The 11486-nt window shown below is 49.7% G+C and overlaps 1 protein-coding gene across 2 annotated transcripts; it reads left to right on the forward strand.

The window, feature by feature from the left end:
- Positions 1-198: 198 nt before the first annotated feature.
- LOC114806569 (normal mucosa of esophagus-specific gene 1 protein) lies at positions 199-7615 on the forward strand. Of its 2 annotated transcripts, none has more exons than XM_029051687.2 (5): positions 199-380; positions 3646-3691; positions 4514-4599; positions 5683-5743; positions 7188-7615. In XM_029051687.2, exons 2-5 carry the CDS (start codon positions 3656-3658, stop codon positions 7254-7256), a joined length of 252 nt encoding a protein of 83 aa, XP_028907520.1. In that variant the 5' UTR covers positions 199-380; positions 3646-3655; the 3' UTR covers positions 7257-7615. The 2 variants fall into 2 exon arrangements, with proteins under 2 accessions (XP_028907520.1, XP_028907521.1); XM_029051688.1 differs by having other exon boundaries at positions 199-329.
- Positions 7616-11486: the final 3871 nt, after the last annotated feature.

Here is an 11486-nt window from a genome sequence, read left to right on the forward strand (position 1 = left end):
GGCCAGAAGAGAGGGTTTGAGAATGTACCACTGCTGGGTCGGGGGAGGGAGGGGGAGAGAGGGGAGGGGGCTGCTGGCGAAGCGGAGGGAGGTGGAAGCTTCCACTTGAGCTCCTTGGCCTTCAGCCATCAAATGCGCCTATGGAGATTTGTGGGAATCGAGTGTCAAAACCAAGAGTTCCTACGTTTTCCATCTGATGGTGGAGAGTAGGGGGCAGGAGTTGGGGAACTGGCTCAGTCTCCCCTCTCCCCTTAGTACCATCCAAAGGAGGGAGAAGGTTCTGGAAGCCAATGGCAGCTGGGACACTGAGAGGGCTGTGGAGGCCTGAGGTGAATCGCTCTCTGTGGCTGACTTGTCCTGCCGTACCTGGGTGTTGTTTGGTGAGGGATTGATTGATGGGGGGGAAAGATTTTGGGGATTGGGGGTTGTCTTTGAGGGGACCCATCCTGCTGGGACCAACAGGTGGCCATAGCTCAGCATGCCAGTAACGTCCCTATGGCAGCCATCCGAGGCAGTCTCGTTACAGCCTCCCGTTATGGTGGCAAGCCCCTCAAGAACCAGCCTGGTGGGTAATGATAAAAATAATTATGGTATTTATTAAGCGCTGTTTTCCGGGCACTGTTCTAAGACCTGGGGGGGATTAACCCTGGGGGTTAATCAGGTTGGACACAGTCACTGTCCCTCGTGAGGCTCATTGCCATTGTTCTTGTCTGTCCATCTCCCCCGATTAGACTGTAAGCCCGTCAAACGGCAGGGACTGTCTCTATCTGTTGCCAACTTGTTCATCCCAAGCGCTTAGTACAGTGCTCTGCACATAGTAAGCGCTCAATAAATACTATTGAATGAATGAATGAATCATAGCCTTAATCCCCATTTTACAGATGAGGAGAACTGAGGCCCAGAGAAGTGAAGTGACTTCACCAAGGTCCTGCAGCAGACAAGTGGCAGATTTGGGATTTGAACCCAAGTCCTCCTGACTCGCAAGCCCGTGCTCTACCTACCTACTAAACCATGTTGCTACTGCCCCTCCCTCCGCTCCTCAGGATGCCATGTGCTGGGCACACAGATGTCTATCCACCACCACCGGTGCCTTGCCAACCTCAGGTTGCATGGCTGCCCCTGTTGGGAATAATCTCTAATCAATGGTATTCATTCCTTCATTAAAACATATTTATTGAGTGCTTTCTGTGTTCAGAGCACTGTACTAAGGTCCGCAACCTTGGTGTGATCCTTGACTCTGCTCTCTCATTCACCCCGCACATCCAATCTGTCACCAAGGCCTGCCAGTCTCACCTTCATAACATCGCCAAGATCTGCCCTTTCCTCTCCATCGTTAGTACAGTCTCTCATCATATCCCGACTGGATTACCGTATCAGCCTCCTCTTTGATCTCCCATCTTCCTGTCTCTCCCCGCTCCAGTCTATTCTTCATTCTGCTGCCCAGATTATCTTTTTACAGAAACACTCTGGGCATGGCACTCCCCTTAAAAACCTCCAGTGGTTGCCTTCGCATGAAACAAAAACTCCTCACTCTTGGCTTCAAAGCTCTCCATCACCTTGCCCCCTCCAACTCACCTCCTTCTCTCCTTCTACAGCGCAACCAGTACACTCGTCGCCTTTGCCTCTAACCTACTCACGGTCCCTCGTTCACGCCTATCCCGCCGTCAACTCCTGGCCCACGTCATTCATTCATTCATTCAATAGTATTTATTGAGCGCTTACTATGTGCAGAGCACTGTACTAAGCGCTTGGAATGGACAATTCGGCCACAGAGACGATCCCTGCCCAGTGACAGGCTCACAGTCTAATCGGGGGAGACAGACAAAAACAAAACAACGTAATCATGATTAATAGAAATAAGGGGATGTATACCTCATTAACAAAATAAATAGGGTCATAAAAATATATACAAATGAGCACAGTGTGAGGGGAGGGGAAGGGAAAGGGGAGGAGCAGAGGGAAAGGGGGCTTAGCTGAGGGGAGGTGAGGAGGGAAGGGGGAGGGAGCAGAGGGTGGAGGGGGAGCAGAGCGGGAGCAGAGGGAGCAGAGGGAAAAGGGGAAGCTCAGTCTGGGAAGGCCTCTAAGTAAGAGGGAGTAGCATATGATCCCTACTTTACACATGGGTAACTGAGACACAGAGAAGTATTAGACTGTGAATGTGACTGCAACTGTATCTGATTGTATCTACCCCAGAGCTTAGCACAATGCTTGGCAATTAGTTGCTTGGAGAAGCAGTTTTGGATAGTGGATAGAGCATGAGTCTGGGAGACAGAAGGACCTGGATTCTAATCCTAGCTCCTCCACTTGTCTGGGTGTGACCTTGCGCATGTTACTTCACTGTTCTGTGCCTCAGTTCCCTCATCTGTAAAATGAGGATTAAGACTGTGAGGCCATGTGGGACAGGGACTGTATCCATCCTGATAACCTTGTAACTACTCTAATGCTTAGAACAGTGCTTGGTGCATAGTAAGCACTTAACAAATGCCATTATTATTATCATTATTATTACCATCATTATTATTTATTTTTCACTCCATCCATCCGTCTCTAGGTTTGGGGCTTGGGTACTGCTTCTATCCTGAGATAACCCGGCACCAACCAGCGCCGACCCGTATGGGGTCTCGGTCAGTAGGGCCCCCTTTCCCATCTAGTCTCCCCAGAGCTGGAGGCCAGAAAGGAGTCACCCCAACAGCTTCCTCATGGGTCTCTGCAGCAGCGCTCTGCTCTTGCCACCGCTGCCCCTTTCTTAGGCTGCAAGGGTTCTCAGGGCCTTGAATCCTGAATATTAACTCTCCACCACTACCAGGTTCACCTCTCCCCCCCCTCCCCTTATTATATATAATAAAAATAATAATAACTGTGGTATTTGTTCAGCGTTTACTATGTGCCAGGCACTCAACTAAGCACTTACTATGTGCCAGGCACTCAACTAAGCGCTGAATGAGCAAATCGGGTTGGCAGTTGGACCAGCTGCCCCTCGAGTCCCTGGTCTGGACAGCGGGGTCCCCCATCCCTGGCCTCCTCCTCCTCCTCCCTGATCCTTCAGTGATCTGCACCGGCCTCCTGGTCTCCTGGTCTCCTGCCCCGGTCATCAGGGAGTGCCCCAGATGGCCACCCCCCAACCCGCCTGACCCTCCCTCAGCAGCTCCTTTCGAAGCACACCCTCCCTCCTTCCTTCCTCCTTTGTTAAGCGTTTACTATGTGCCAAGCACTGTTCTAAGCGCTGGGGTTGATACATGGTAATCAGGTTGTCCCACTTGGGGCTCACATCTTAATCCCAATTTTACAGATGAGGTCACTGAGGCAAAAAGAAGTTAAGTGGCTTGCCCGAGCCCACAGAGCAGATAAGTAGCAGAGTCAGGATTAGAACCCATGACCTTTTGACTCCCAAGCCCCTGCTCTTTCCACTAAGCCATACTGCTTTCCTCTCCCTCTTTTTCTCCTCCCTTCTTCCTCTCTCACTTCTCCCTCCTGCTCCTCTCCCTCCTCTGCCCCGCCATTTCTCCCTGCCCCTCCCTCCCTCCTGCCCCTCTCCCTCCTCTGCCCCCACCCTGGCTCCCAGGCCCACTCCCTCTGCTCCCCTGGGAGTGGCCTGTCTCACCTTGTCCTGACCAGAATCTCCCCTGCCTGCTTGCTCCCTTCTAGGGTGGCCGCCATGGGCATCTTCCAAATCCTGATGAAGAAGAAAGAGGTCAGCAGTCTTCCCCCCCACCTCGCCCCCCTCCCCACTTCCCCCTGCCCCCATTGTTCCTTAGACCGGGCTGTGGGGAGGAAGGGAGACTCCACCCCTGCTTTCCTTATCTCTCCCCTCCCTCCTCCTCCTTCCCACTATCCGTATTTTCTCCCCACTTCCTTCTCCTCCCTGCTAACCCTGCCTTCTTCCTCCACTTCCTTCTTCCCAAATCTCTCCCCTGAAACTACCTTAACCTTCTTTCCTCTGCTCCTCCTCTGTCCCCTGCTAGACCTACCTCTTTCCCCTACCTCTTTCTCCCCCAATCACCTTCCCCTGCTACCCCAGCCCCTTCCTCCCACTTCTTCCTTCTCCCATTTTTACCCCATCTTCCCCCATCTCCTTCTCCCCAATCTCCTCCCCCCACTACCCTAGCCCCTTCCCCCACATTCTCTTCCCATCTCCTCCCCTCCTACCCCTACCTCCTTTCCCCCACTTCCTCCTCCCCATCTTCTCCCCCCTATTTTCCCCCATTTTCTCCTCTACTATTCTTTACCTCCTTTCTTCCCACTTCTTCCTTCCCCCATCTCCTCTCATCTCCACCCATCTCCTCCCTCACCTCCTCCCCCAATCTCTTCCCCTCACTATCCCTTCCTCCTCCTCCTCCCCAGTGTTCTCCCCCTCTTATCCCTATCTCCTCCTCCCCACCCCCAACCCTGCTTCCTTTTTTCCTCACTTTCCTCCCCCCATTACCATTTCCCCCTCCCCAACCTAGCTCCCCCAGGGCCACCTGACCCTTGACCCCTGCCCCTGACCGCCAAACGTGCCTTGGCTCCACCACAGATCATCCCGCTGGTCACCTTCGTCACCTTCGCCGGGTTGGGAGCCATCTCCGTGTCCGTGTACTCTCTCTTCAAGACGGACGTCATGTGAGTAGCAGGCCCCTGGACCTGTCCTGCAGTCAATCCATCACTGGATCAGTAGGTGGCATTTATTGAGCACTCACTGGTTGCAGAGCACTGCACCAGTGCTTGTGAGAGTACAATAGAACAATATAATGGACACACTCCTTACCCACAATGAGCTGACAGTCTAGAGAGGGAGACAGGTATGAGAAGTGACAGATTGTAGGGATAGAAACCTAAATGCTGTAGGGTGGGGATGGAGTGAGTATCAATGTTTTAAGGGGCATCCAAACAGCAGTTACTCTCCCCGCCTTCAAAACCTTATTGGAGGAACATCTCCTCCAAGAGGCCTTCTCCAACTAAACCCTCTTCACCTCTTCTCCTACTCCCTTCTTCATCTCCCTGACTTGCCCCTTTATTCATCACCCACCCCCCACAACAACCTCCACAATATTTAGATACATATCTGTAATTTATTTCTATTCATGTCTGTCTCTCCCTCTAGACTGTAAGCTTGTTTTGTGGGAAGGAAACGTGTCTGCTAATTCTGTTGTATTGGGCTCTCCCAAGCACTTAGTACAGTGTTCAGCATAGAGTAAGTGTTCAATAAATACCACTGATCGATTGATTCAGTTCCTGTTCAGGATTAGCTGCGGTTTGGTGGGGTTGAGGGAGAGTACAACATAATGCAAATTAATCAATGGTATTTATTGAGCACTTACTGTGTGCAGAGCACTGTACTAAGCATTTGTACATTTACAACAGAATCGGTAGACCTGCTCCCTGCCCACAACAGGCTTGCATTCTAGAGACGAGCTTACAATCAGTGGTCTATATACTGAGTTCTCTCTATGTGCGGAGCACTGCATTAAGTTCTTGGGCGAGTACAAAATAGATTTGGTAGGCACGTTCTCTGCCCACAACAATTGATGGTACTTACTGAGCTCTTACTTGAGCACTGCATTAAATGCTTAGACGAGTACAATGTAACAGAGTTGATAGACACGTTCCCTGCCCACAGCGAGCTTCCAGTCTAGAAATGTCACTTCCAGAGGGACACTACAACTGCTTAACGTCTTTCCTAATGGATGCCATCTTGGTCTTCAGCCTCAACAGGTCCCAAAATCCAGAGCCATGGGAGAACGTGGATCCTACTCAGCCTCAAAAGGTAGCGGGCCCACCTCTGCCCCTCCATCCACAGGCCTCTCCGTCCCCAGCTGAACAATGGCAGGCTCCTTGACCGGATGACCTTGGTCCTGAGCCCAATCCTCACAGACGGCCAGCTGCCAACAGCCTCCCTGGACTAGCCTGCCCTGCCCTCTGGGCCCTGGGGAGAGGGGCATCGGTGCCACTTCTCGGTGTATGGGTGGGGGAGGGAGGAAGCAAGGGGGCATTTGGGCAGGGTGGGACAGTCGACTTGGGGGAGCAAATGGACCAGAAAGGCCAGCTCCTGGATCTTTATGATCCCGATTGGACACAGGAGTGAGGAGGGACACTGTGGGAGGAAACAACCATTTTGTTTTTGTTTTTTATGGTATTTGTACTTACTATGGGCCAGGCACTGTACTAAGCATTATTAAAAGCTAATAATAAGCTTACTATGCATCAGGCATTGTACTAAACATTAGGGTAAATACAACTTAATCTGGTTGGACACATCCATGTCCTACGTTGTGCTCACAGTCTGAATCTGTTTTACAGATTAGGGAATTGAAACACAGAGAAACAAAGTTGACTTTTTTTTAATGCTATTTGTTAAGTGCTTATTCTGTCCTAGGAACTTTACGAAGTGCTGGGATAGATCCAAGCTAATCTGCTTGGACACAGTCTCTGTCCCACATGAGGCTCACAGTCTTAGTCCTTATTTTACAAATGAGGAAACTGAGGCACAGAGAAGTGAAGTGACTTCTTTTAATGGCATTTGTTAAGCACTTACTATGTGCCAGGCACTTGTTCTAAGCAGTGGGGTAGATACAAGCCAATCTATTTGGACACAGTCCCTGTCCCACATGGGGTTCACAGTCTTAGTCGCTATTTTACAGATGAGGTAACTGAGGCCCAGAGAAGTGAAGTGATTTGCCTAAGGTCACCCAGGGGACAAGCGGCAGAGCCAGGATTATAACCCATGACCTTCTGATCCCCAGGCCCGTGCTCTATCCACTACACCATGCTGCCATAGCCCATGTCCCACATAGAGCAGAGAACTATTTTCTGGGTGAAAATCAAGGGAAACCACTCTGTATTCACTTATCAATTAGCAAAATTTCCCAAGCACCTACCGTGTGCAGAACAGTAAAGAGAATGCCCAGGAGAGGACAAGAACATTAATAAACACCATTCCTGCCCTCAGTTAGTCGATCAGTTTGTATTTGTTGAGCACTTACTTTGTGTAGAGCACTGTACTAAGCACTTGGGAGAGTACAACATAACAATATAACAGAAACATTCCCTGCCCACAGTGAGCTTGCAGTCTAGCAGGGGAGACAGACGTTAATAGAAATAAATAAATTACAGATATGGACATAAGGAGCTTAGGAAGCTTAGGATCTAGTGGAATGTATTCTCCAGGGTTGCGGTTCCTGAAACACGGGTTTTGTCTCTCTGCTCTGCAGTTAATCTCAATTAACCAGCAGTGGAAACCCATTGAGGAGCTTCAGAAGGTGAAGAGGCTGACCAAGTGACTGAGTGACCGAGCTACTGGCCCCAGCCCCCCTAAGAATCCAGAGGAATCGCCTCCACACAAACTCATCTTCCGAGCCTGGGTGCGGAGATTCTTTTGCAGCATTCTCAGATCTCCCCATGTCTGGGGCCCTTCCTGGGCCGGGGTCTCCCTCCCCACAGAGGGATCACCTGCAGACTGGCAACTGGACAAGTAGCATCCAACCCTAACCCACCACTCCCAGGTTGGCATCCGTGGTCTTCTCTGGAAAAGTCAGTGGTGGCCTTCCTTGCTTCAGCCTTCCTTGAGTGGAAGTGGGATCGCATTTACTGCTTTGTGAAGTAGATTGAATAAAGTCTGTTTGTTTTTTCCCCAAATAAAGGCTGAACACATGCTTTTTCATTCAGACAATTTCAACTCATCCAAATGAATCACATTCTGAAAAAAACCATGTTAGAAACACCCATGATTCACAGTTAGGGAACATGGAATGTCAGAATTCATTCATTCATTCATTCAGTCATTTACTGAGCTCTTATTCTGTGCAGAGCACTGTACAAAGTGCTTGGGAGAGTACAATAGAACAATAAATAGACACACTCCTTGCCTGCAACAAGTTTACAGTCTAGAGGACCTGGGTTCTAATCCCGCCTCCCCCATTTAAGAATTGTGGTATTGGTTATGATTATAACATGGGTGTCGGGAAACACAAGTCTGGCTTTGTGCCATGAACCCTCGATTTGACTCTTCCCATTTGGGTTTTCGTGACCCAAGTGCCGGGAAGAACCATCGGATAGTGGCAAAAGGGAGGTTGGTTTCATGCCATGATCCCCAGACTTGATTCCCTTTGGGGTCTTCATGGCCCAGGTACTAGAGACAGAGATAAAAATAAGGGTGCCAGCAAAAGCGGGCCTGGCTTTATGTCAAGAACTGCAGATTTGAGCCTTCCCATTTGGGTCTTCCTGGCTCAGGTGCCAGGAAGAAGAAGAAAAACATGGGAGCCAGCAGATAGGGGCTGACTTCATGTCATGAACCCCAGATTTGAGTCTTCCTATTTGGGTCTTCAGGGACCAGGTGCCAGGGGAAGAAATGATAATATGGCTCCTGGCAAAAGGGAAGCTGGCTTCAAGCCATGAACCCCAGAATTGAATCTTCCCATTTGTGTCTTCATGGCCCAGGTGCCCGGAAGGACAATAAAAGCTTGGGTGCTAGCGAAAGGGAAGACTGGCTACAAGCCACTAATACTAGATTTGGTTCCCCTTCTGGATCTTTCTGGTCCAGGTTCCGTGGAGAGAGAGAAAAATATGCATGCTGGCAAAAGGGGGACTGACAGCATGGCCTAATGGCAAGAGTGCAGGCCTCCCACTTGTCTGCTGTTTGACCTTGGGCAAGTCACATCACTTTTCTGGGCCTCATCTATACAATGGGGATTAAGACTGTGTCCAACCTGATTAGCTTGTATCCACCCCAGCGCTTAGTACAGTGCTTGGCACATAGTAAGCACTAAACACATGATAATAATTACAATTATGATAATTATTATTATTATTATTAACACACATGAGAGATCAAGGAGGATTTGGCTAGAGCAGAGACTGTTAGACTGGATAAGAAGGAGATTGTTGGCAGCGGAGGGGTGGAAGCCAGGTCGGAAGATATCAGGAAGAGAATTGGAGGAGAGGAAGTGGAGGCAGCATGTGTAGACAAGTTACCTGAGGAACTTTTAGGAGGTGTAATAATGATAATAATTATGGTATTTGTTAAGCGCTTACTGTGTGCCAGGCACTGTACTAAGCACTGGGGGTGGGTACAAGCAAATTGGGTGGGACACAGTCCCTGTCCCACGTGGGGCTCACAGTCTCAATCCCCATTTTACAGATGAGGTAACTGAGGCTCAGAGAAGTAAAGTGTCTTGCCCAAGGTCACGCAGCAGACAAGTGTCAGATGTAGGATTAGAACCCATGAACTTCTGACTGCCAGACTTGTGCTCTATCCACTACAACCATACTGCTTCATGGTGTAAATGGAGGCGATAAATGTCTTTAGTTTTTGAGGTCTTGAGAGGAGGTGGGAGGTGTCCTGCGATATCCACACAAAGGATGGGGGAGTCGAGGAGGGAGGAGAGGGCGGGGAGACTTCAGGGAGAAAGAACCCCACTGTTATTTCTGTCGAGGAAGTAGCCAACAAGGTCATTAGGTGCAAGTATTTGAAGGGCATTGGAGGGGGCTGGAGGCAAAAGGGGATTGAGGAGAGAGTTTAAAGTCTGAAAGAGCTGGCCCAGGCAGTGAATATGGGAGTCAAAGACCCAACATATTTGCTGTTCTTATGAGAGGATTAGAGAATCTAGACTTAAGCTCTTACTTCTAGTTTGTTCTAAAGAAGTTGGTTTTTAATAAGACTCTAGTGATTACTTGATCCTATGTGCTTCTGAAATACAAATCATACTAATGATGATGATGATAGTATTTGTTAAGTTCTTACTATGTGCCCAGCACTGTTCTAAGAGCTGGAGGATTATTGGATTCCTTCCCCACCTCTTAACTGAGCTGTCTCAATCCACAAATGGTGTTGGTGCGCAGAGCATGTGGAAGGGAACAATACAGTTGGTGGACACGATCCTTGCCCACAAGAAGCTTGCAGTCTTCCGTATATTTGTGGGCCCGCCAGGTATCAGGCAATCTCTAAATGTCTCTCCTGATGCTTCTGTAGAAGCAGAAAATTCTTACGCTTCAACAGTGACACCTGGAATGATGGAGAAGAAACTGCCAGGTTTCAAGGATACTTTTGGCTATGGGTTGGACCCAAGACCGAGGGACCGTATGCAGCAGAGGATTTGGGGTAAGAGAAAGAACTTGGAGAAATGTGATTCTAATTCTCTTCAGCAGGAGGTCTCTTCTGGGATGGCACAGCTGGCAGCACCAGGGCCAAGGTAGGAGGGGTCAGGGAAGATTCCCAGTGATGGTGGTCTCCCAGATGATCCTTGAAATGGGCAGGGAAGTGTCAGGCTGATTCCGTGTCAGGGCTCAAATCTCTACCTTGGGTCTTCCCCTTTCCCTTCCCCTCTATATCTGCCTAGAGGTCATGTTTTCCCTCCAGAGGGAGTGTAGTCCCACCCATCCTGCACCCTGGAAGAATCTGTGCCGTTCTCCCAAAGGGACCTCCGATTTTTTCACCCCATCCAATCTTCTCCATTCACCATGCCCCATTTAGCCTCCATACCCAAACTATCTTCCCATGATGATCAAAATGACACTCTCAATCCCACCCTCTCTTATGAGCTTAACTCAATTGCTCTCCCTTCCCTTCGTTGTTCTCGTACCCCTAACCTGCAGCCCTGGATCACCTCCATAGTTTGCCTCTTTTGCGCTTGTGCAGGAAACACAGAACAGTGCTTGTGGAAATCTAGATATCAAGTTTACCCTCGCATGCTTTTTATCTGCCTTCTCCTTTGTCCAGCAAAGTCATTTCTCCATCCTTATGGACAACCGTGTCCATCTCCCTCGCCAGTGGTTCCAGATGTTTAACTCTCTCCTCAAACCTCCTGCTCCCCAGCCCCTGCCTCCCCCATCCCTGCCCCAATAACCTGGTCATCTCCATTAACTGAGAAAGTTGACAAGATCAGGCGTGATTTCCCCTGCCTTTCCCCTTTCCCCCCTGCTCCTGACCTTTCTTCAACTCTCCCGTCTTTCCCAGCAGTAACTCTAGAAGAGATCTCCTACCTCCTCTCAAAATCCATCCCCTTCATCTGCACATCCAACCCTATTCCTTCCCACCTCATCAAAACGCTTACCCCTCTTTTCTTCCCTCCCTAACTGCCAACTTCAACTGTTCTCTCTCCAGCAGCTTCACACATGCCCATATCTTGCCTAACCTAAAAAACCCCTCCCTTGGCCCCACGACTCCCTCCAGTTATTACCCCATCTCCCTCCTACCATTCTTCTCCCAACTCCTTGAGCGAGTTGTCTTCACCACTGTCTCAAGTTCCTCTCCTCCAACTCTCTCCTTGATTCCCTCCAACCTGACCTCCACCTCCTTCACTCCACAGAAACCGCCCTCTCGAAGGTCACCAGTGGCCTTCTTCTTGCCAAATCAAATGGCCTCTTCTTCATCCTAATCCTCCTCGACCGCTCAGCTGCAGTCAACACTGGACCTCTTCTTCTGGAGACCTTCTTCAACGTCGACTTCACTGACACTGTCCTCTCCTGGTTCTCGTATCTCTTTGGCTGCTCATTCTCCATCTCTTTTGCGGGTT

This window comes from Ornithorhynchus anatinus, chromosome X1 (genome assembly GCF_004115215.2).
Source record: "Ornithorhynchus anatinus isolate Pmale09 chromosome X1, mOrnAna1.pri.v4, whole genome shotgun sequence".
In the NCBI taxonomy this organism is placed as follows: Eukaryota; Metazoa; Chordata; class Mammalia; order Monotremata; family Ornithorhynchidae; genus Ornithorhynchus; species Ornithorhynchus anatinus.